General features: G+C 46.2%; 1 protein-coding gene across 6 annotated transcripts in view; it reads right to left on the reverse strand.

Annotated features, from left to right (window-relative positions):
* The window catches only part of LOC119177288 (uncharacterized), a 148105-nt gene that overhangs the window by 8588 nt on the left and 113047 nt on the right, over window positions 1–26470 (reverse strand). For all 6 annotated transcript variants that reach the window (XM_037428738.2, XM_075878343.1, XM_075878344.1 and 3 more), the window contains one exon: window positions 5900–5939. In XM_037428738.2, the coding sequence (XP_037284635.1) occupies window positions 5900–5939 (40 nt within the window). The remainder of the gene's footprint in view (window positions 1–5899; window positions 5940–26470) is intronic.

Genomic DNA, 26470 nt, shown 5'->3' on the forward strand with positions numbered 1-26470 from the left:
TGTCAGACAAGCCCCGATAGCAAAGGACGTGCCCATTCTGTAGCACCGTATAGGCCTCATCTGTCCTTCTAACCTCACTGACCCCTATTATATCCCATTTAACACCCTTTAGCTCCTCGAATAGTACAGCTAGACTTCCCTCACTAGATAAGGTTCTTGCGTTAAACGTTGCCAAGTTTAGGTTCGAATTGCGGCCTGTCCGGATCCAGAGATTCTTAGCACCCTCTGCTGCATTGCAGATCTGACCGCCGCCGTTGTCAGTTGCTTTGCAGCTGCTGGGGACTGAGGGCCGTGAGTTATTTGATGTATGCATGTGGGAGGTAGTGGCCAGATACTGCACCAGGGTGGCCAATCCTTCTCTGGTGAGGGAGTGCGTTTCCGGCGGTGGTTACCGGTGAGGGCGCACCCCAGGCCTCGTAATGCAGTTCCATCACCACGCGGATTTTTTTTTTTTATCCGGTTATGATGCATTCAGACGACGGACCGAATCCGTATATGGCGGGACGGACGGCGCGTCACGTGACCTCACATCAACGATTTCCCTCGTCCGCGACTCGTCCACGCGGCTCGCGGACGAATGAACCCAACCTGTTTCTCACATCAGGATTCTGGCGGGAGAAAGCCGATACTTCAGCGGATTAGCTCGGGGTTTCTGGCAACCAGTACACTTTTCGTCTGCTCGCGGCATGTCCTCCATGGCTCGCGGACAGCTAGCTGCATGACTGGTCGGCATCATCTACGCTTGAGCATGATTTACTTAGTTTCCGGGGGCTTTGTTCTCAGGTGATTAAATACGCAGAAATCACTTTTGGTGGTTCGGGAAATGTCGCCGCCGTCGTTTGACATGCGAGATTCTTAGCCGTCATGATGGTGAAATATTCTAACTTCTGCAACCGGTGACGTTCCGCTTCTAAAAAAGGATGGGAGACGCGTTCAGAAGTTCTACAAGTAGGAAACAGTGTAGTTGAAAGAACATTCTGCCAGCAACTCCCTTTTCTCCAGACAGAATAACACTCCTCGTTCATTTGTCACAATGCGACAGTCATCGCAGTCAAGCGTCGGTTCTTGCAGGTATCCATGTTGAATACTCTCAAACCGGTCTGCTTTCAGCAGGCGCAGGTGAGTGGCGAACCTGCTGTCGAGGGTAATCCGGCTGTTTTCTCTTAGGACACCGTCCGTTGTGTGGATGCGCCTGCAGGTGGATCATCCGCAGATTAGCCGTCTGCGTCCACGACAAATCCGGATTCGGTCCGTCGTCTGAATGCACCATTAGAAACTGTGCGGCACCGGGATTTGAACCACGGACCTTTTGCATGCGAGGTGGATGCTCTAACCACTACGCCATCGCTGCTAAAACTCATCGTCTGTATGTGTGTACAAACATGTCATCATGTATACAAGCATGTCATCAACGCTCAGCCTGTGGAAGTCTCTCATGATTGCCCTACACTGACAGACGGACGCGATTCCCACGATATTTCCAAATGTGCCTGCTTACCTCTCAAAGAAACTACCTCTAAAAAGAAAGACCGCGTTGTAGAATAGAAGTGCGACTCCTAAGCGTAGAAAGGTTGACTCTAATAATAAGGAACTGCACAATGCTAAAACAGACAATCTACAAGTCCAATTAACTGTAACGGTGGCTATAATATCTCGGAGGGCATGATGCAACATGACCCTCCAAGTAAGTACTGCAAGAAACACGTCATTCCAAACGACACAGACAATGTAGCGTTCTTATTAGAACTGTGCTCTGAAAAGTTACCTTTGTGTTAAAGTGATGGCATAAACCCTTCATTGCACGGCATATGTACAGTGGCGCTCAAGATGACTTGCAACACGGAAGCGCCGTGGTTGTAGACACCGCAGCCTACGCTGTTACAACGGGATGAGTGAAATTGCTTTTGCAAGTACCAGCAGTACAAAAAGTTCTCATGATCATTTTTTATGTCTATGCCATTGTGCATTGCTGGTGCTGCTTTTGCAACAGGTAGGATATGTTGCAACTCATATTGGTCGCGACTGTATAGAGTATTCTTGTAAAAAGAGAGGATGTCAATGGCATTACCAATAATAAGGGCCTCCTGTTCGAAATGGATGCCATTATTTCTTGCGAGGGGTTTGAGACAGAAACAAGAACACAAAGCGCGCAAATAAAAACAAAGCACACTTCTTGGAGGGCACAGCCTGACGTGTTGTGGAAAAGCCCAGAATTTAGGTCAATGCTTGCAGTGCAGATTTGTAGGCTGTTGACAAATAAGACGTACTATAAGCGTACAAGACAGTCGAGGTAACCTAACACAGAAGTTGACGCAAAAAGTGTGCAGCTGCACCGGCAAAAGTGCAGCATTGCAAAGTTGATTGATATGTGGGGTTTAACATCTCAAAAGCATTGCAAGGTTGAGCGATTCCATACGAAATGTGTGCAACAGGAGAACGAATCTATAAGTAGCTCTGGTTTTGAGGAATAACTACAAAGCCTGCCAATAAAGCAGCAAGTGCAGGTACGTGAATGCTTTGAAGCATTGAAAAGTAGAAAAACAAATGAATATTTAAATAAGAGTGGATGCTTCAGCACATTGTGATGCATATATGGCGTTTTTCTCATTCAACTGTGAGAGTGTGTCAAAATAAATGTGCTTTTAAAAGCGTGTGCAAAAATACACTTTGCTTTTTGACATGCAAGTTACACAAAATAAAGCATTGAAGTATGGTTGCTGATGCTTCTATGTGAATAGAGACGTCACAGAGAATACTGCAGCATCAAAGCAATAACTGCACGGACGTTGTTTTGATGCCAACCTCACGGCAGGTCTATCTTCCAGTGCCTCGGTGTGTGAGTGGCATATGGAGCTAATAAACAAAAAAGTAAGTCAAAACATTAGCTTTAAGTCCAAGTACACACTTTGAAGTGAGCCGCTAGACAAGTGCCTGCTAGTATTTGTTGTAATCTGCATGTTATCGTGAAATAATTGCAGCAAAAAACGACTGCTACATGGGCATGCAGGGGAGAGAGGCATCTCGGAGCCGACAGCAGTGCCGCCGCATCGAGATAAATTCTCGCTCCCTCTCTGGCGCGCCGATGCTGACACCTCTGCTTCTAGCCACCATAGTCTAACCTTGCCCAAAGGTACCACTGCTGATGCTCACAATGGCAATAGAGGCTTTCGACTTCAGTTGCCCATTGCTGCGAGACTTCCACATTTTTTTCTGCTAATGACCGATATATAAGACGAGGGTAGACTTTTCATTGCATATATTTGAAAAAAAAAATCGACCTATATTCAGGTTTTTACGGTAGATACCCAGCCATAGAGTCTGTTTTTTAATGACACAGTACAATAAAAGTGTTTACTAGGGGTGTGCAAATATTTGAGTTTCAAATTCGAATCAAATTATGCCCAATTAAATAACCCAGTACGATTTTCGAATAGTTAGTGCTCTAACTTTCGAAGAATTCAATGAAGTGGATAGCTAAAGCACAACTAAGGCTAATGGTACTAAGCTAGAATCATTACAGTAGGCCTTTCGTTAACATCTTCACCAATATTCTGGTTCAAAAGAAAGTGCATGTTTACTTGAAAGAAAATGATCATTTCAGCATGTTACAAAAAAAAAGAGAGAGCGACAGAAAACTTTAGGGCCGTTCATAACTTTGCTTCCGAAATGAAGGCACCAACTTCTTGCATAGTTTGGTCACATATGCAGTAAGCACCCAGAAGCATCCAGAATTCGGCCCTCTAAACCCTGAGTGATTGGCTTCACATGTGAAAACTTGTTCACGTTGTACAGTTGCCACTGCCATACTACACCACTCATTCAGAAATTTCTATCATTCTAGTAAGCAGTTTAAGCTTTGCTGTGAATAGGAGCCCAGATTTTTTGGGCCCAGATCACCATGCCGATGACTAGCTACAGTACTCCTTCTGTTAGCTGTTAGGATGTTAGGAGTGGCATTGCTGACTGGAATGGCAGCTGTTCCAATAAAACACATTTGCAGGCCCATAAAAGCTGAAATAGAGCCCACTCCTCCCCCCCCCCCCCCAAAATAGCGCATAATAAAGCCACGAACACTCCACAGCATGCCAAATTTTTTCGTTCGCCTGGCTGTACCTGGTGACACAAGTATCTTGTTAGTGTACTATTCGATATTCGATTTGACATGTTTGGTCACTGTTTGACACTATTCAATTGCGATGAAACTTCACTATTTGCACACACCTAGTATTTACTGGTAAAATTCTGGAACATAAAAAGCCCTAGGTTATCAAAATCATCAGTATGTCCACTGTGCCATTCTACATCAAGAATAAATAAAACTTGCACTTTTGGGAGTGAGGAATAATTCTTTCCACATGTGCACTTGAAGGGACAGTAGAGTAAAATAGGCCAAGTTATTCTGGCAGGTTATATCAATGTCTCATGGTTACTATGACTGTAACTTGGCCTAATATGGATTGAATTTCTTGATGATGATTGGCTCTGTTATGCATACTGCAGAATGGCACAAGCCACTGTTTGAAATTTGAACACCATTTCACTTAACTGCAATCATCAGAGCACTCATGTACCACTACTTCAATTAAATCTTGAACTAACAAAACCCAATTTAATGAAATTCCCAATCTAACGATGAAACTTGCACACCCCAGCAGGTACCCATCAAGGTTCAATGTTGTCATCGACATGATTAAAGTAATCTGGCTGTGACTTTACTTAATTAAACTTTTCCTTAAATAAGTCAATAAAATTTGGCAATTTCTTTTTAATTTTGATACAGGCATAGTTTTCAGGTGTGTGCTCTAACACTACCAAGTTATAATGTGAATTGGCCCTAGTCATGACCCTAGCTTTATTTTGACAAGGCTGCAGACCGCGGCATTTCACCAAACAACCAACCTACTCACTCTAAAGTACCAGATCACGCTAGGGGTGGTTTATTGTCCCAGTGAAACGCTTCCACAAGAACACTACAGTGGTTGCTTTGCTTTGTGAAAGACAGCATTGATTGTCTAGTTCCAAGTTTCTTGGTTGTCAGTCGGCTTGCACAGACACTGCTATCATTCTACTTGTCTTCATATGATACACAGCTTGACACAACAGTCTACTTGGTCTGCATCGCTCAGACAGTGGAGGCTCCATGTGTGAGCTCCCCTTATGCACTTTCCAAATGTACATGCGTGGATTAGTGACAAAGACAATGCCAGGGTAGGCTTTGAGTGTTGCTACATTTATAGTATTAGATTATAAAGAATAAAAAAATTCGAATTCAGCTTTTATGAATTTCTCAATTCAACAAAACCATTTGAGTGTAATCATCACTTAATTAATTAAATATAATTTTAAATGTATTATACTTCTACAATACACTAGTTATTCATAACAACAACAAAGCACTTATGAGTAAGACTGTAAGACAATTGAAGTGGTAACACCTATTTGGGACAATGGTACCTATTACGTGACGTCAGCAGTGGCTGATCGAAAAACAGTACACAGACAAGTCATATGTAGGTTACACCAACTTGCCTCCTTAATGAAAGTGAGAGCATCTGTGAAACTTTTAGCTGCAATTTTCCATGTAACAAAGCCTATCATGAAAAGCCTATCATAATTTTCTGTACTGGTGCACAGAAAATTATGATGTGTTCTTCACTGAATCAGCTGTTAATATAAAAATTACTTGATTAACTTTCTTTACGTGAAGCTTGGCACCATAATACTGTACATGGCTACCAGGCATTAGCTCTGCAGCCTCTACGGTTTCTAAACTTCCTTTCACTTAGCCCACATTAGGGGCAATATGCTTTGTAGTGAAAGCAGCAGTTATTACGGTTACCAGGTGATAAATCCATCCAGATTATCTGCACTATATGTACATTTAAGCACAGAGACTCACCAATGGCATTTGAAATAGAGCTGCTTTCAGTTGCCAAGTCCTGAAATGAAAATAGCATAATTTATGCATTTATCTTCACGCAGAGAGCAATCAGCACAAATCCAAGCAATTTAAACAGAAATGTTGCTAGAGAGATGTCGAAAAGTACATAAATAACATTCCCACTTCATAAAAACAAACAAAAAAGTGCACAAATAGGAAGACATACAACTGAGAATGTAACTGAGAACTTTATAGCTAATATGGACATAATTTAAAAGTGAGGAGACAAACCCAATAAATAAGGGGGGGAGAGATGTGGACATGAGCCAACTACTTTCCCCCCTGTCTACCGTTGCTTTTTGTATTTGACACATGCGCATCAATCGTATTTTTATATTTGGCAAAGGGCAAATAGCATTTGGCACATGCACATCAATCAATTACCCTGAAGAGCTGTACATGCATAAACTAGTTTGATTTGCAAAAGTGGAAGGCAAAACACTAACATTAAAGCAGCTCCAAGCATAAAAAGCTGCTACATTTAAGTAAGTATAATCGTGATGATACGAATTTTACGGTTGCTTCGGATGGACTATGTTGCATAAAATGCACCGTGAATTGGTGTTATATGAACGGTTTTCCCAGCAACCGCGGATGATACGAACGCGGCATTGACCGCTGCATGCGAGCAGTGCAACAGGGCTTGTCTGTGGGGAGAAGGCCGGTTCACACTTGGCCTTGAAGGGAGCAAATGAGCAAATGCGGCAAACCCGTGAAGAATCCGTGAAGAATCCGTGAAGAATTTGTGAAGAATTTCTCTCGATTTGTTGCCAGAAAAGTGGCCAGAAAACCATGCTGTGAGGTCGAGGCGAAAAAATCGGTCCCAGACCCATTCTACCGCCACGCGATAGCAAGTCGTCTTTCTGCTATGACTTTGGCTACACCGGCTGCACTAGCTCTCAAACTACATCATAGAGTTAATATATTGTCGCGGTACAGCGCGAACCAAAGGCAGATAAACGTTGACACAGTGACTCTCAGCAGCCGAACAGCAAGATCGCCTTCTTTATCTTCAATCAGCCAGAGCTCCACTACCTGGTGTGCGCCAAATCCCCTTATCGTCGTTTTGGTCCACCAGTACACACGCGTCATTTGCCCCCCCTTTTATTGAGCATCGCCCCGATGCTAAACCAGTAGTGCAGTTTTTTTTTGTCTGTTCTTTAAGAAGTGTCTTGCGCAGTCACTACCTTTCATAAATAAGGCTTCATGCGCACAACGTGAACTAGTTCAGGACGGTGCTGGCGAAGCGTCGTACTATATGAACTGTCGGGGACGACCTCGTAAGTAACATCACTCAGTCGTCGCAGTACTAGATATGGCCCAAAGTATTTCCTTAGGAGCTTTTCAGAGAGCCCTCGTTTCCGTATGGGCGTCCAAACCCATACTTTGTCGCCGGTCTGGTAAGCAACTGTTCTGCGGGGAGAATTGTAGCGGCTCGCGACGTACTCTTGTTGTTGCTAGATTCGCAGGCGTGCTAGTTGCCTTGCTTCTTCCGCTCGTTCTGTAAACATCTCGGCGTCCGGTTCGATGTCGTCGCATTTGTGCGCTAGCATCGCATCTAACATGGTTCGTACTTCCCTTCCGTGAATTAGGCTGAACGGGGTCATCTAGGTTGTTCCTTGCTTGGCAGTGTTGTATGCAAACATGATATATGGCAAGATTTCGTCCCAATTTTTGTGTTCGACGTCTACGTACATTGAAAGCATGTCTTCAATTGTTTTGTTCAGACGCTCTGTAAGCCCGTTCGTTTGCAGGTGGTAGGCGGTGGTCTTACAATGGGTTGTTCCACTCAGCATGAGGACTTGTTCCAAAAGAGCTGCTGTAAATGCTGTTCCTCTGTCTGTGATTACGACGCTTGGTGCACCATGCCGCAGGAAAACGTTCTCGATGAAAAATTGTGCCACCTCCGCTGCTGTAGCTCTCTGGATAGCCTTTGTTTCAGCATAACGGGTAAGGTAATCAGTCGCGACAATAACCCAGCAGTTCCCAGCAGTAAAAGTAGGAAGTGGGCCCAAAATATCCATGCCAATCTGGTCGAATGGTGTTCTTGGGACCTGCACGAGCTGCAGGAGGCCAGCTGGTTTAGTCGGCAGTGACTTCCGTCGCTGGCAGTCGAGGGAAGTACGAACGTGGTGTTTTATGGCTAGTCTTGGCCAGAAGTAGCGCTGCCGCACTCTGGCCAACGTTCTTGTGTAACCTAAGTGGCCTGAAGTCACCTCGTTGTGGCATGCTTCGAGTACTTCGGAGCGAAGGGCTGCTGGGATGACGAGCAAATACGCAGATCCTGTCGAAGAGAAGTTTCTTTTGTATAGTACTCCGCTCCGTAAGCAAAATGATGACAGCGCTCTTACGAAAACAGTTGGTGCCTTCCGAGATCTTCCCTCCAGGTAATTAATTAGGGCAAGTAACTCAGGGTCGCCACGTTGTTGCTGTGCAATAGCGGTTGAGTCAAGCACACCGAGAAATGCTGTTTTCTCCTCATCAGATAGAGTCGCCGATTCAATGGGTGAGCGGGATAGACAGTCGGCGTCCATGTGGCGCTTTCCTGACTTGTGTACGACAGTCATGTCGTACTCCTGCAGCCTGAGACTCCAACGCGCTAATCTACCGGTAGGATCTTTAAGATTTGTCAACCAACACAGTGAGTGGTGGTCGCTGATGACTTTGAAAGGGCGGCCATATAAATACGGGTGAAATTTTGTGACCGCCCATACCACGGCGAGGCATTCCTTCTCAGTCATGGAGTAATTAGTCTCGGCGCGTGTTAGTGTTCGGCTTGCATAGGCGATTACTCTTTCTGTGCCCTCTTGCAGCTGCACAAGCACAGCTCCCAAACCAATATTGCTGGCATCAGTGTGTAGCATCGTTGGGGCTTTCTCATCAAAGTGGGCAAGCACTGGAGGCGTCTGTAGTCGCTGGCGGAGGTTCTTAAAAGCAGCTTCCTCTTCGTTGCTTTATTGGAAAGCAACGTCTTCTCTCGTGAGGCGGGTCAACGATGATACGATGCGTGCGAAATCCGCGATGAATCGCCTATAATACGCACATAGTCCGAGGAATCGTCGGACAGCCTTCTTATCAGTCAGCATCGGGAACTGTGCAACAGCTGCGATCTTTTCAGGATCAGGACAAACACCTGCGTGACCAACAACATGGCCAAGAAATTGCAGCTCTTCATAGCAAAAGTGGCACTTTTCAGGCTTCAACGTCAAGCCCGCAGACCGTATGGCTTGTAAAACTGCCTCAAGTCTTTTAAGGTGCTGGTCAAATGTTGCGGCGAAAACTACGACATCATCAAGATAGACCAAGCAAGTTTTCCACTTCAACCCAGAAAGTACGGTATCCATAAGTCTTTGAAAGATAGCAGGCGCTGAACATAAACCAAAGGGCAAGACTTTAAATTCATATAAGCCATCTGGTGTCACAAAAGCAGTCTTCTTGCGGTCTGTTGGGTCTACCTCGATTTGCCTATACCCACTCCTTAAGTCCATCGATGAAAAGTAACGAGCATGTCGAAGTCTGTCGAGAGAGTCATCTATACGAGGAAGTGGATACACATCTCTCTTTGTCACCTGATTGAGTTTTCGGTAATCTACACAGAAGCGCAGGCTGCCATCTTTTTTTTTTAACGAGGACTACAGGTGACGCCCAGGGGCTTTTTGAGGGTTGAATGACGTCACCTTCTAGCATTTTGTCGACTTGCTCTTGTATCACTTCGCGTTCCTTTGCAGCCACGCGATAGGGGTTTTGGTGAATTGATCTCGCCATGTCCTCGGTAATTATTCGATGCTTGGTTAGAGGCGTGCGGCCAACTCTTGATGTTGTCGAAAAGCAGTCTTTGAATTCGGCCAGTAGCTCAAGAAGCCTCTTTCGCTCGTTCTTAGGCAAAGTAGTGCTAACGTCAAGAACTGGTGTCGAATCAAGTTTTGGCGCCTTGTCGACTACTGCCAAGCAGCCTTCAGCGTCTGTGATATCATCGAAGTAAGCGACGGCCATGCCTTTTGGAAGGTGCCGGCGCTCATCACTAAAATTTGTCAGAAGCAAGTCCGTGCATCCAGCGGCGACACTGACGATACCTTTTGCGACGGAAATGCCGTGTGTGAAGAGGAGCGAGGTTATTCGGTCTGCTACTCCTTCGCCGTCAAACTGGACAGTGGCTGCCACAGAAACAAGCGTGCATGACCGAGGGGGGAGAACCACATCGTCATCAGTTAGACGCAATTGGTTTGGTCGCGCCTGTGTACAATCAGGTGCGCCCGAACTGTTGCGGAATGTAATCAAACTGTCTGGGATATTGATGACGGTGCCGTACTCTCGTAAGAAGTCCATACCAATAATTAGATCTTTGCAGCATGCGGCGAGAACGACGAACGACGCAACGAAAGAAGAACCTCCTATGTCAATTCTCGCTGTGCATCTTCCAGAGGGCATCAATAACTGACCACCTGCCGTCCTTATTTGAGGGCCTGTCCACGGTGTCTTCACTTTCTTGAGGCGGATGGCGTGGTCCTGATTGATGACAGAAAAGTCGACACCGGTGCCTTAGTCGGCACCGGTGTCGACTAAGGCTGTTACTTTCTGGCCGTCAAGAAAAACACTCAGGTCCGCGGTCATAATGTCGTCCTTCTCACGTCTTGTCGGATTTACAGCGTCCTGTAATGGGGGCTTTTCGTCGTCATCTTCATGGCCTGCAACCTTAACCCCGGAGGTCGCTGCCCTCAGTTTCCCCGTCGCGGGCTGGGTCACCTTCTTGCGTTAAGTTCCGCAGAGGTACGTCGGTGTGACGAAGATGAATGAGCGGGAGAAGGAGAGCGGGATTGACGTCCCAATTCGTAAAAGTGAGAACGGGCTCCATGGAAAGATGCGTCCTCCCGGCGTGGTATGTATTCTTCGTTCGCACGTCGATCGTCAGACCATGTTCGAAGAGGGCGGAACGAATCACTGCGGTGCCAGCAATGACGGGCAATATGACCTGCACCTCCGCAGTTAAAGCATAGTGGACGTCGATCGATTGTGCGCCATGCGTCTGTTCTTCGGAGCGGTGGACATCTGAGCCTCCCTTCTTGCGACGATGTCCATGGTGCTGCTGTGGACGCCTGGTGGTACGTCGGTTGGCTTGGCGGTCGGCTCAGGGTCTGCTCTTGCCGTGGTGACCAAGGGGCCGTCGGCACTGGGTGACATGGCGGCGATGGAGCAGATGGTGAACGTCGCAGAGCATCGGCATAGCTCATGGGACGGTGCTCGTCACCAGGACCAGCTGTAGAACATGCGTGGTGGATTTCGTCGCGTACCAGTTCAGCGACGAACGTAACGGGGGTTTGAGCAACTGGATTCTGGAACTTTTGCAGTTCTTCGTGAACTATCTCCCTAATGAGGTCTCGCAGCGAGCTTTGATCCTCAGGTATGGCGGCAGCATTGATTGGGGCGCTGCTAGACATTCGATGATACTGCCTGCATCGTTGATGGAGCACCCGCTCGATAGCCGTAGCCTCCTTGATGAAGTCAACTACGGTACTTGGAGGGTGGCGCAGTAGCCCGGCGAAAAGTTGCTCCTTAACGCCGCGCATGAGGTAGCTCAACTTCCTATCTTCACTCATGTTCGGGTCAGCTCGACGAAAAAGACGAGTCATATCTTCAGCAAACATAGTAACGCTTTCATTGTGTTTTTGAACGCGTAGCTCCAACAGCTGCTGCGCACGGTCGCGTCGATCGACATTGGTGAACGTATCGACAAGCTGTTGTCGGAAGTCGCCCCAAGTTAACAGACTGGCTTCTCTGTTCTCATACCAAATTTTCGCACCGCCGTCAAGGTAGAAATAGGCGCATGAGAGCTTTTCTTGTACAGGCCACAGATTAATCTTGGCGACACGCTCGTAGTGCTCAAGCCAGTCGTCCACGTCTTCATGGGCGCCGCCACTAAAGTGATAGGGAACCAGCGGTTGAAAGATGGTTACCTGTGAAGGCTGTGTTGGCGGGGGGGGCCTTGAGGCGCCGGTTGCGGATTGGCGTTGGCCATTTGGAGAGGTAATCGGCACTTGCGAGGTTCCGTGGAAGGCGTGAACTCCGGAGCGAGGCCTATCAGCCGCCGACTGAAGCGGTGCACGGGAGTTGCAATGGGTGACAATGCGTCCGAGCTAGATGAACGGCTCCCAGTGGGAGTATGGAGCATTAGGTAGGGTTGCGTCCCAGCACTTCCACCAGTGTCGTGGTACAGCGCGAACCAAAGGCAGATAAACGTTGACACAGCGACTCTCAGCAGCCGAACAGCAAGATCGCCTTCTTTATCTTCAATAAGCCAGAGCTCCACTACCTGGTGTGCGCCAAATCCCCTTATCGTCGTTTTGGTCCACCAGTACACACGCGTCAATATTAACTCTATGAACCAAGTGATGTAAACAACCAGCTGTATATTCAAGATGGTGGCCAAGGCATCAGCGGGTGCGGTGACGTGCATCGGTGCAATTGCGAACTACCCATGCAGCACGACAAAACTCACGGCCTTGAAAAAGACGCGTTCATCGAGAGCCTCGTTTGGACTACGATCGCTGTAAACACTAGAAGTAGAAGAAGGTGCAACAGCAGCGAGTTGGCATGCCCTAACATGTCTCCCTTTTGCACTGCCGCCTGAAGCCATCGTCGGCGCTGCCAGTGCGTCTGCTCTTGTCGTTCCTTTTGACGTATCTCCCGAAACAACATTTGTAAACATGTAAACTGTTTCTTTTCAGAGCTTTGCATGTATAACTAGAAGTTGGTGGGGATTTCAATGCTCAGGAATAAATTCTCTAGTGGCAAAATGCGGCGGGAGCATGCATACGAGGGAAAGAACGAATGTGAACATTTTTGCCCACACGGATGTGGTTTTGCGGCTGCTCTGGCATTTTTGATTGAATTCTCGAGTGTGAATCCTCTTAGACTGACTTTTTTTTTTGGTATCGACATTGCGGCGCGTTTTTCCGGCCACTGAAGCGGTGAAGCGAGTGAACTTTCAATAAGTTTTCCCGCTTCCACTCCCTTTGATGCCAAGTGTGAACGCGCCTTATAGTGCCAGTAGCATGAGTGCGGAAACTGTGGCACTTTATTTAGAGGCGGTGAAAGCAGGAAAGTTCGAAAGAACATCAGGACTTTTTCCAGCCAAAATTAGTTGAATAAAGTTCTTGTTCATCTTCATGATCAGCTTTAACTTGTTTTTGATTCATACAAATTAGAGACAATACGAATATTTTGCATGCACCCTTCGAATTCGTATCATCGAGATTCTACTTACATTGATGATGCTGGTTCTCAAATTCTACAAACAACATAATTTAGCTTCTCTAGATATAAGAGATGCCAGCAGCAACGCAAAAAAATAACTACTTTCAAGAACATGCAATGCCAGTGGCTCTTGTGATTGAAAAAAATATAGCTACTGTAATAACCACCACAAGGTTGCTTAAGTTCCTAGACCAAATACATTTTTTTTAAGAAAGTGAACACATAAAATGTGTATATTCACTGAAATTCTAACTTCAACAAGTTCAATCAAAGGCATGTGCCACTCATCTCCTTTTTTGCATGAAGCTCTTCAGCTCAAGTTCATTCATGGCATTTACTAAACTCAGTATATCACTTTTTTTTCCTGAATGGATGTTTGTTTTGCTCCCTTCCAGCCAACTGGTATCAATTCATTACAATATTGGGCACCATTTTAGAAAGTTAGACATGCTTTCGTGGCCCTTCTTTCTGCCTTTTCTGATCACTTTATGATATAAAGAGGAGAGAGAGAGAGACTCTTTATTAGGAAAAACATAGATTTTTGATGCCCTCTATATTTTTCTGGCCTAATGCTGAAATTCTTCTGTCCCCTTCCCCATCCCCATACAGAGTTGCATAAAGAGGCAGAAAATATTGTTATGTGAAAGCAGGCAGAGATGCAAAGCATATTCTTATGATGCAAGATGTTTATTTGAAGATGGGCTGATGGAAAGAGGCTTAATAGCTGCCGCCCTGCACCGAACCCCTCACAAGACGAGCGCTCTTCGTCCTTCTCTTTTCTTTGTCCTCCTTGTCACGTTAGCGTAGCATGCCTCCCCTAACAGACGAAGCTCGCCAGACGAGCAACGGCTATGTGAACCCGGAGTCATGCCGGTAACAGCACTTTAGGCGCGCGACGTAAACAAGTTGCGTCTGCCGAGAATGGTAGTCGTAATTGAGGAGACGAGCTATCGATTAGACAGGCCGCTGAGGCGGTCGACGATGACGAAGGGGCTGGTATAACGAGCCAGAAACTTTTGACACAGGCCACGTTTGCAAAACGGCATCCAGCACCAAACTATGTCGCCTTTGTTGTATGACATGTCTTTGTGCCGTGAATCGTAGGTGATCTTGGAATGGTCCTGGGATGCCAACGAACTAAGTCGAGCTACACGCCGTGCTTCCTCTGTGCGGCAGAGAGTCTAAGCAATAGAAAGGTCTGCATGAGTATAGAATGGCAGAATGGTGTCAAGGAAGAATCAGGGCGGTCGAACATAAAGGAGGTAGAAGGAGCTGTAGCCGGTGGCTTCATGCCTTACCATTTTGTAGGCGTACGTAATAAAGGGGAGGATGCCATCCCAATTCTTGTGTCTCAAATTGACGTACACAGAAATCATATTGGTGAGCGTTCTGTTCGTGCGCTCTACGAAACCATTTGTCTGTGAATGATAAGGGGTCGCCTGGCGAAATTGACAATCACAGAGACGCAAGAGCTCTTCGACCATGTCGGCAATGACCTGGCGTCCACGATCACTCACAATAATGCGAGGTGGTCCATGGCGAAGTATGACTGTCGACAGGAGGAAGCTCGAAACATCGATTACCGTGGATGTTGGCATTGCGGCGGTCTCTGCATAACGCGTCAGGTGATCAACCCAAACGATGACCCAACAGTTGTTTGATGAGCGCAAGAAAGGGCCGACGAGATCCACTCCCACCATTTTGAAAGGTGTTGAGGGTGGTATCAAAAGGTGAAGGAGTCCAATTGGGGCAGTGTTCGGGCGCTTGAATTGTTGGCATTTGTCACAAGTGGCCGCATACTTTTCTATATTCTTTTTCATTCTAGGCCATCTACCTTGAATGCGGTGATACGTTTTGGCGAAACCCATGTGTGCGGCGGTCCCCACGTCGGGCATAGCATAGAGCACGTCTCGTCGCAACTTTGTGGGGACCACTAATAGTCGTAATAATAGTCGTAAGCATGCGCCATCAGCCGCGTAATTCTTTTTATAGAGCAGGTCATCTTGCATAACAAAGCCATTGTTGTTTGTCGGCTGAGCAGCTAAGTCGAAAAGGGTGTCTAGGGTGCGGTCACGCGCTTTTTTTTCCTGAAGGTGGCGAGGTTGGGAAAACCTGTATTGTCAATAGAGGCTAGGAATTCATCAAAACTGTCGGCGTCACAAGTAGTTGTGGGTAGCGGGAGCTGCGAAAGACAGTTGGCATCGACATGCTGGCGTCTACTTTTGTAATGGACCCCAAAGTCAAACTCCTGCAAGCACAGCACCCACTGAGCAAGGCGACCAGATGTGTCACGAAGACCAACTTACCAACATGGTGAATGATGGTTGGTAACAAACATGAAGTTATGGCCGTAGAGATACGGGCGGAACTTTTGCACAGCAAAAACTACAGTGAGACACTCTCTCCATTACAGTGTAATTCTGTTCGTCCTTGCTCAACGAACGGCTGGCGTACGCAATGGCATGCTCGGCATCAGCAGCATTGCTGGATGAGGACGGCATCGAGGCCAATTCCACTTGCATTGGTGTGTACTTCCGTTGTGCCACAAGGATCAAAATGGTGCAGTATGGGTCTGGAAGACAGCATGAACTTTAGCTCCCAAAATGAAGATTCACAATCCGCTGTCCAGGTCCAGGCATGTCCTTGTGTAGCAACTAGGTCAGAGGGCACGCAGTGTCGGAAAAATTGGGTACAAGATTTTGGAAGCACGAGCAAGGACCTAAGAAGTTTCATAACTCGCGTTGCACCTATGGTTGCTTAAATTTGCTCGCTGTGGCAACCTTCTGTGGGTCTGGCCATACGTTGTGCTTGTCCACTAGATGCCCGAGTACTAACGCCTCTCGTTGGCCAAACTGGCATATCTTTGAGTTCAGGGTAAGGGCAGCCTGTTCGAGGCACGTCAAAACAGTGTGAAGTTGCTGATTGTGTTCTGCAAAAGTGCAACTGAAAATTACGACGTCATCAAGATAGCATAAACAAATCTCCCATTTTAAGCCACGCAGAACCGTGTCCATGAATCTTTCGAACGTTGCAGGCGCGTTGCACAAACCAAATGGCGTAATGTAGAATTCAAACAAGCCATCTGGTGTCACAAAAGCTGTTTTCTCTTTGTCAGTGGAATGCATTGATATCTGCTAGTAGCCCGATCGGAGGTCCACAGATGAAAAGTAGGATGCCGAGTGGAGACGGTCAATGACGTCGTCGATATGGGGAAGCGAATACACATCTTTTTTCGTCACGGATTTGAGGTGCCTGTAGTCGATGCAAAACCTCCAGGATCCGTCTTTCCTTTTCACAAAGATGACCGGCACAGCTCGATGGCTAGAAGAATCTTGAATGAGGCCCTTGGTCAGCATGTCATCCACCTGGTGAGCGATAACCTTACGCTCCGACGCAGACACGCGGTAAGGCTTCTGCCTTACTGGATGCGCTAACCTGGTGTCGATCCTCTGACGAGCCCCTCCTGGCTGAAATCAAACAGTGACACGTGCTTCCTTAGAACACTGACCAGCACTTGACGCTTCTCAAAGGTCTGTGACTTGTTGACCATATTCAAGAAAAAGGAGGAGTCTTGAGGAACACCAGGGCTAATATCAGTTGCTTGGGCTTCGTGCAATGTGTCATTATTTAAAGCTGCAATACCGATGCTGGTATCCACTTCAAACGATGCAAGCCTCATACCCCTGGGTAGCAAAACAGATTCGCCAGATACATTGGACACCCACAGTGTGGATGCTCCGTGGGCCAAAGAGATGACGCATCGAGGTACGAATGCACTTTTCTTCGTTATGATCTAAGACACAGGCTCAACAATAGCAGGAAGTCCATCAATGTCAACACTATCAGCAGCTACTCGAACTCTGGATACGGAATGTGCCGGTAGGATGACATCTTCAAGAACGACAAGGGTGCGCGAACAGATAGAAGGTAGGTTGGCAAGAGGGGACAGGAAAAGCTCGCCGGTCCCCCAGTCAAGCCTGGCACCACACTGCTGTAGGAAGTTGAGGTTAAGAATTACATCATGTGTAGATTGAGCAAGAACTGCAAATTCAGCTTGATATAACTTGTCAGAAAAATAAACGTTCACGGTGCAGACACCAAGGATTGGAGCAATTTTCCACTTACGGCACGAAATATGTGAGCGTTGTCCCAGCAAAACATAACTTTACAACCGAGTTTGGTTTTGAAATCCAGACTAATCACAGATACACTTGCTTCCGTGTCTACTAAGACTGATGTAGCAACATTGTCCACCAAAACAATAATCTTGTTGTGATGCATGGTGAAAGGCGAAGGCATAGGGAAATGTGGCTGAAGATGACTGGCGACCTCACCTCCATCAGTCGCGCCGCCTAGTTTCTCGGTGGTGGGGACTTGAGAAGTCGCAGAGGAGATGGAGACCTGTACTGCCGTGTAGGCAGCGGCGTCAAGCTCCACACGGAAGCTGGCGAGTTGCTACGTGATTCGGCCAATAGGGCGTCCTGCTATCAGAGCCAGAAGGCCAGTTGGTTCCGTCACCATGGTAACTGTTGCGATGATAGAAAGTGCGTGGTAGGTCCCTTGATGATGCTGACGTGCAACGGCGCTGAGGACAAAATCGGGCGACGTGGCCACGGACGGCATATTGGAAGCAGACAGGGCACTCAGGAGGCAAGCTGTAATTGCCAGCAGGAGAATAAACGGCGCGGCTGTCCCACAATTGAGAGACTGCAGGTAGACTGCATATGAAGCCGTCGTGAACCTCGTAACCGAGATTGGCATTCATTGCAGGGCTTGGTATCATTGGGCGACGTGCCAAGTTGTATGCATCAACGAAAGCAGTGTTCATGGACGTAACACGGGATCGCACGAGGGAAAGGCTCCTGAACCCGAGGAGACGAAACAGACGCCGCTTCACGTCGGTCGAGCTCTTCGCGCACCACTTGACAGATAATTGAAGCGAGGTCAGACGGGGCTAGAGCAACGTCAATGCTGGCGACAGTCGTTACGTTCGTCAAGCGGCCGATCTTCGGTGTGATGCGCCAAACTCTTAAGGCTTCAAATGTGCGGCAGAGCAGGATGACGTCACTCACGGACTCCAGGCTGTCCTTCGCGGTGAGGTACTGGTAGACATCCTCTGCAATTCTTTTCAGAAGGTGACCCACTTTGTCCTCTTCGGTCATCCGAGGGTCTAGGACCTTGCACAACTTCAGCACTTCTTCAATGTATGTTGTGCAAGTTTCCCCAGGAACCTGAGCGCACAGCATCAGCGTTTGCTCGGCACGTTTCTTTTTGGCCGCTAGATCTCCGAAGCACTTCCTAATCTCGTCGACAAACTTCTGCCACATTGTCAAGCTCTCCTCGTAGTTTTTATACCACGCAGATGTGGTTCTCTTAAGAAAGAGGCCGACATTGGTGAACTGACCGGTAGCATTCCAACCATTGAACTGACTTGCCCATTGGTAGAAGCTCAGCCATGCGTCCACATCCTCACCAGCTTTTCCTGCGAAGGTTCGTGGCTCGATGTAGGGTTGCCATGAGTGACTGGAGGCGGCCGATGTTGGGATCTATCTCTGGCGGCAGAGCAGCAATTCGTCTACTTCGGCGAATCACCACGTATTGTGTCTCTGCAGTGAGTGAGTCGTCATTCGTAGGGAGCGCCGTTGTCGTACCCAGCACCTCTCACCAAACTGTTACGATGCAAGATGTTTATTTGAAGATGGGCTGATGGAAAGAGGCTGAATGACTGCCGCCCTGCACCGACCCCCTCGCAAGACAAGCACTCTTCGTCCTCCCTGTCACATTAGTGTAGCAATATTTAAAATGTATTGATATTATGACCTGTCATGGACAAGATGGCTGAGAGTGCACCAGTCCTAAATCATGTCACCTTTCTCAGCACTGTTCTTTGTTCTTCAGTGTGAGATATAGTAATGCAGCATGATCTCTGGCTGCTGAAACACTTTCTTGGTGCTTTCTTTCGATGGTGTGGCTGAGCAGCATAGTCTAAAGTGGAACACATGGACAGCTAAAGAGGAATACTAATGTTGGCCGATCTTGTAGGTGGCTTCTGTTACCTACATGGTAGGGTATTCTTTACTGACAAAATTTCCTGAAAGACTAATGAGGAGAGTTGCAGTAGAGTTGCAGTCCACTAAAGCATAAGGGCACTCAGAGTAAAGGATACATCAAGATGACGGGAGGTCATAATGCTACTTCTGGTGGTCTTGTGGTGCTATGGACGTTGTGATGCTATAGACATTGCTTGTGATGCTATCTATGTATGCTATGGACATGCACTGGACATTGCATTATGGGCAAACTCAGTGAATCGACTGCAGCTGGAAAGATGGGTCCAAAAAATAATGCTGGGTCAAACAATAGATAAAAGGGTGAAAAACCACCTCTATCATGACAAAAGGCATTGCAAGCAAATGCAACAAAGGGCACTGCAATGTCCCATTCTCGATGATCAGAATAAACATACATAGAGAGCATATCAGTTAGTGTACAGCTGAATCGTTCATCAGGCTGTTAGTTTGTAGGCACAAGCCATCGTAAATTTACGCTTCATTTTGCAGGAACAAAGCAGGTCATGAATAACTCTGGAAGAAAAATCTATGAGGAGTTCAGAACAGGCAAGTGAGGGAGAACGATATCGTGTAGCACAAAATCAGCAATGTCCATGGCATAGCAGGTCGTAGCAGAGCTTGTGAGATTGCATAACGGGTTGTGTAGTCTGTTGCCATAGCAATCCACCAGTATCCTGAAGCAGAGACTGGGAAAGCTCCCCGGAGGTCAAGACAAACTCGAAAGAAAAGGTCAAAGGGCTGGAGAGATTCAACAGAATTTTTTTTTTTTTCGTTGACACAGATTGCATGCAGCGACATAGCAGTGGATGCAGCGATGAAGACCGCAGCAGAAGAATCAATGCCTTACACAGTCATATTTTGAAGCAACTCCAAGGTGACCACCAGAACGAACATCATGCAGCTGACTGATAACACTCACATGTAGGCAAGAAGGTACAGCCAGGAGTACCTCACAACAATTTGAGTCACAATATGATGGCACATAGTGCCATTCATTACCATAAATAGGCAAATGGAAGGGTAAGGTGTAGCAGAATGCAGCTTCTGAATAAGTTTGAATAAGAGTGGATTTCTGTGCTGTTTATTACTGATGCGGCTTGAAACGGAGAGCTAAGGTACACATACTGGCACTACACATGCTGGTAGTGCAAGAGCTGGATTGCAAGACAAGATGTCATCATCGTGGTGCAATTGGCCTGATTTTCAGAAGCATGAGAATTGATATTTTTAGAGCCATAGTGCTCAGTCACCAAGATACTCAGTGGGATTCTTCAAGGATGAAAGCCAGCACAGCGCATGATGATCGGCTGTGACGATGAAATTTAGACTAGGAGGTCTGCTAGAAAAGTATCCCACTTTTGGTGGACGAAAAAAAGCTGCCGTGATTGGAGCATAGGAAATCTAATCATCCTTAAAGTAGTCTCCTTGGGACTCCACACACTCTTCCCAGCAGTGCTGCTATTGTTGGAAGCATTCTGAAAATGCCTCTTTCGAAATAGAGTTTAGCTCAGCTGTTGTTCCAGCCATAATGTCCTCTCTCGTCTGAAATCACTCTCCTTTCAATGTCCTTTTGGGTTTGGGAAACAGCCAGAAGTCACGGGGGGCCATATAAGAAGAGTAAGGAGCCTAGTGAAATACAGGAGTCCGGATTTTCGCAGAAAAAGCTCGAGCTAAGTGTGAGGAATGTGCAGGAGCATTGTCGTGATGGAAGCGCCGATTTCCTGTTGACAACTCAGTTCTCCTGGGCCACACAGCATCACCTAGGTGACAGAGGACATCCCGGTAGTACTCTTTGGGTGATTGTTTAACCCTGTGGTGCGTACTCGTGTTGAACCACACCATGGGAGTCAACGAAAGCACTCAACTTCACTTTGACGGTGCTGCGCACTAGGTGGGCCTTCTTTGGTTTTGGTGACGTAGAATGCTTTCACCGTGACAACTGGGATTTAGTTTCCGAGTCGTACTCGTACACCCAAGACTCGTCACCAGTGATAACAGTGTTCATGAAGTTTGGATCATTACTTGTGAAATCCAGCATATCCTGTAAGACTTCAGCACAAAGTTGCCTTTGCTTCACCGTGAGCAGTTTCGGCAAAATTTTCGCCGCAACTCTCTTCATGGCAAAATCTTCAGTCATAATAAAATGTGCCGAAAATGTATGATGCCCACCTCTTCTGCGATTTTCTGGATAGTCACACGATGGTCCCGCATTACCACAGCATTCATTTCGGCATGTTGATGGCCGACCGGAGCATGGCTCGCTCTCTACCGATGTGTGACAGTCTTTAAACCGGTTGTACCACACAGTCTTTAAACCGGTTGTACTACACTTTAATCTGTGTGCGGCTAATAGCGTCATCACCGAAAGCAATATATTGATCTTTCCAATGGTTTTCACTTGGCTGTCGCCCAGTTTTTAGCAAAACTCGATGCAGTAGTGCTGTTCCTGTCGCTTCATTATTTTCCTTGCAATAAAAAACCGACGAGAGCGCTGCGCACTACCTCACTCAAATGCTGCGTCCCAGCGAGTGACGCTACTAGCAGACGGGAAAAAATTCACACATGTGCACAAAGGTTCAAGGTCGGCTGATGCAAGTGCGCTTGTTTCAAATCCATCAGGTGCTCACTCACAAAAAAATAATATTGGATACTTTTCTAACAAACCTCGTATATAAGTAGGACCCAAATTTGCCCACTGCCCAAATGACAGCAAAGCAATCTCTTTCACAGATGAAGTAGTTCCGTTCGACTGAAGAGAGTAGACAGGTGGCATAAGCAATACATTAGGGCATGCCAGTTCCAATACTGAAATAAACAGCACTAATTAGATAGCCGCTGGTGTCTGTTGTAGACTGTTGTAGGTGTAGAAATGTCGGCATGGGCCAGAACAGGTAGTGTTGTAAGAAACACTATGAAGATGGAGAATTCCCCAAGCTTCGCAGCACCACAAGAAAATTGGACACATTTTTTTTCAGTAAGTATGCGAGAGGATGTGTAATGTCTGTGTTGTTCACATGCTGCTCACAAAAAGTTGCTCACATACTGTTGGAAGTGTGAGTGTGAACCCAGTAAGCTTTGGACAAGGGAAGCTGGGAAACCGGGAAGTTCTCAATGGCTTGAACTTTGTCAGAATCGAGATGACACCAAACAAGTCGACGACATGCCCCAGTATTTCAAGTTGCTGTTGACCGAAATAAAAATTACTTGTCCAATTGCAGGCCAGCATTGTGAAAAACAGAAAAGGTGGAGAAAAGGTGGTGAGGTGTTTTTCACAGGTATGAGAAAATAAACCACTAAAATCCATGCAAGAAGGTTTCAATCATATGCTCAGAGGAGGCCAAAGAGAGGATGACTCTAAATTGATAAAGATTGTCTGGTGTCACAAAAGCGATCTTACACAGTACATGCCATCCATAGCAATTTGCCAGTATCCTAATAAAAGAATGATTAAGAAAAAATATCTAGTGCTGTTAAGGTCCTTCTAAACAACTGTTGCCCTTCTAACCAAGATAGACAGATGTAGTCCACAGGTTGCAGGATGGCTTGATTAAGTCTTTGGCATGCATCTTGCTGACTTTCTTTTCAATTATGTGATGCTCAGTTGCAGACACACAGCATGGCCATCGATGGATTGGATGGGAGCTGCTTGTATTAATGTAGTGCTTTGCATCCCAGGTTTGACGAAGCAGGCAATCGCAGAAGTCAAAAACATCCCAGTATGAAGCAAGCAAATGAAACCCCCCGTCAACCTGGTCCAACAAAAGGTCTTGTGAGATCACTTTTTGGGTCAATAGACCAATCTGATAATGAAGACAGGTACCCTTGGACTGCGAGCGATCATATCATAACGCAGGGACAAAGCTGAAACGACACAGTTGCAGAAAGTATAAGCATGGTGAGGGCATTTTCTTGCAGAAGCATGTGGACAAAAACTAAAATTCAGCACAGAAATGCATGCATGGTTTCCATGTAGGTTTATAGTAATTGTTGGGGTTTAACGTCCCAAAATCACCATATGGTTTATGAGAGATGCCGTAGTGGAGGGCTCTGGAAATTTAGACCTCCTGGTGTTCTTTAACATGCACCTAAATCTAAGCACATGGGTCTTAAGCATTTTTCTCTCTATAGAAAATTCGACTGCCAGGGCTGGGATTCAATCCCACGACATGCGGGTCACCAGCCGAGTGCCTTAGCCACTAGACCACCGTGGCAGATTCCCATGTAGGTTAACAAAGCGTGCGGAAAAGAAACACTGTCTATTAGTAGGAGAAATGAGATGGGCGCGAGCACATATTCAGCATTAGTAACAGATGGAAACGGCATAGCCATGCAAGTGACGGCTTGTGGTGACAAGCAGACATGTTCAGCAGAGCACAAGCAACTCTGGACTCAGATGTGTGGTCAGTAGGACATGGTAGGTCAAGTTGCACAATACCAGCTGAACATTCTACAAGGGCTGTATGAGTGGACAGAAAGTCAAGACTGAAGATGACGTCATTGGTACACGTTACTACATAAATGCAAGTTACTGAAGTTACTAAAGCTTTTCTGGAAGGCAAAAAACCTGAACCCTTATAACAAAAATTTTAAAACAATCCAAACAATTAAACTAGTAAACAAGTTCTTTGAATATAACGTAAAAATGAGATCAATTATTTAGGTGATCATAGAAAAGCATAAGGTTGATACAGACGAAAAAGAAGAAAAATACAACAGCTTGAACACCTAAAATACAAGGGGTGTTCAGGTGAAAAGGTACAAAACGACACTGCAGATATAAATGAAGCTTTTATTCAAAGTATACACTATGTGCCTGATCACAACGATACCACTAATAAATGTGCCAAGAGATTCCTGTTTTGAAGAATTTTTGTGGCCATGACGAAATCCCGTCCTTCACAGCGTGCTTGAGGTCTTCATTCTAATTGAAGAACTTCCCCTTCAGATGTTTTTAAAGGAACCGCAACACATGAAAATACCAGGTGATGAATGGGGGCCCATTTAACACCTTCCATTGTCAGAAATCAGATAACGCTTCACTGCTCCTCGATTGTCGAATTTTGCTATGTGAACACCACCATGTCCTCACACGCACTGTTGCCCCAATTGAACAGTGCTCGTTATAAGAGCGTCTGCTCTCTCCTGCACATGAGGGTACCCCCTATGTTTATAGATACTTTTTCAGTTTCAGAACTCCCCCCTACACCTACGGGAAGCAGGCGGCCAGCTGCAGTTCCCGCCACTGCAGCGCTGCAGTCGAACTTTGCGCCAATCAAACAAGAATTGCCTGCTGCAGCTACACACACTGTAGCTGGTGTGCAACAATTTCATGTTAAGAGCCCCGCACCGCAAATTCTTGTTTTAGGCACGAGGAGTATAACCGCAGGCCTAGATGAATGTGTGGCACATTTCTGGATCCTTGATAAAAATAATAGCTCGGGGTAAGCGTGGTGCCAAGTGAGCATTTGTCGAATAAAAAGCCGTTTTTTCGTCCTGTAACTTCTTATTCTTCCAAGTAGTAGAAACAAAATTTTCAGCTCAATTGTATTAGCCACATCTCAACGAAGCCTCGGTAAAAGCTCTGACTCATCTGGTTTCAGCCTAGTCGCTTAGAAGCTATTTTTGCGAGTTTTAGCATAGGGATCTTTGATGCTGTGCACAGTAACTTTGCCCAGCGATAAGCATTTCGGTGGGCCGTACCATAAAGGAAGTTGAAACCGAGTCATTGCTGCAAGGTAACAGCCACATTTAAAATCCCACTGAAACGACGCTATTTCTCTGTTCAGCTGGTATAAACCAGTGCACTTTCTTCTCCTGAAGTGTTCAGATTTATGGATGTCTATCAATGAATAATACTTGGGATCATTAAAAAAAATGCAAATTTAATGAAAATAGGAAAAAATCAGTGCATTGACACAAGAACACATGCCACGATCACACACTAAACGAGCATTCGAATTTCAGTCACACGCAAAGCTGAATTCCTGTAACAATTCAGGCTTGTGAGCAGCAAACAAAGCATGAGCCAATACCCATTCGTAGATTTCGTTTGTTTCATGATGGATGTACAATGAATGGGCGCTTTCTGCACTTCAGTCAAATCTTCAACTAGATCATTGAGAGCCGCTGAAAATGCAATAATCGTTTTTTTTTTTTTTTTCACTCAGCCGGTGTATCTCAAGCTTCCTTCATTCTCGAGCAGCGGTGGCACAGATGAAGTGTTTTTTTAATTCGCTGGCTGCAATCTGCACCTTGTTCTTGGTTATTCTTGCCATTCTGTTTTTTTTTTTTAGTGTTCTTGCTAAAATGACACAAGACACATGTACCTCTGTTAGCACCAGTCATGCCCACACAGTCTTTGTAATGAATACAGTCGAGTTATGCAGGTTATGTCAAAAATAACAAAGAACATGTGACAAACAAGAGCATTTAATACGGGGAACATGATCAACAAGAGTGCTTAATGAGGGGGAAGTTGTTTGCACTATTCACTTTTTAGCAGGTGGAAAACCAAAAGCAGTCAGTTTCGACTGTTTACTGGCCCTCTTATTGACATCTTTTCGCAAAGCATCCAACTACTGCGGGTGCCCTAGGTTTTTAGCAAACACAAAATCGCGCAGGGAGTCTAACATTTGCAAAGCTTGAAAGGCTATGAGCTTGATGCAAAGCTTAAGCCCTATGTACAGCTGACACAGAAGCCTAGCTAATTTTTCAGCCGCACAGTCGTACCATGCACGATTAACGTCCCCTTTTTGTAGCTCGAGTCATTGCAGTTATACGGGTTTGGGCGAATAAGGCAACAGACTAGGTCAACAAAACAACACTTTATTTTTATGTTAGCAAAAACACTTAAGTGTCGCGTAGAGAGACTGTCCGCTCTAGGAAGATAACAAAGGGTAGACGCTTACGCCTTTGTTCGTCAAATTCCTTTGCTCGCAGGGTGCATCTGGGGGTTGTCCTCTGTTTGGTGGCCGGTGCAAGAGAGCCTGTCCCATCGTGGTCATGCTCGTTTTCTCTGCCGTCTCAGTTTCCCTCTCCTTAACGAGGGTTGGTTCCTTCGCTGAATGGGGGAAACCCGTTCCGTTAGCCGGCAAAGGGAGATAGCGTGCGTCAATCGCGGGGTGCCCGGTCCCTTCGCAAGAGGCTTCATTGACTTGTTTCTCGAAGGGACAGACATGTTCTCGCAACTAGGCTGCCACCCTGCCAT

Source organism: Rhipicephalus microplus, chromosome X (assembly GCF_043290135.1).
Source record: "Rhipicephalus microplus isolate Deutch F79 chromosome X, USDA_Rmic, whole genome shotgun sequence".
Taxonomy (NCBI): domain Eukaryota; kingdom Metazoa; phylum Arthropoda; class Arachnida; order Ixodida; family Ixodidae; genus Rhipicephalus; species Rhipicephalus microplus.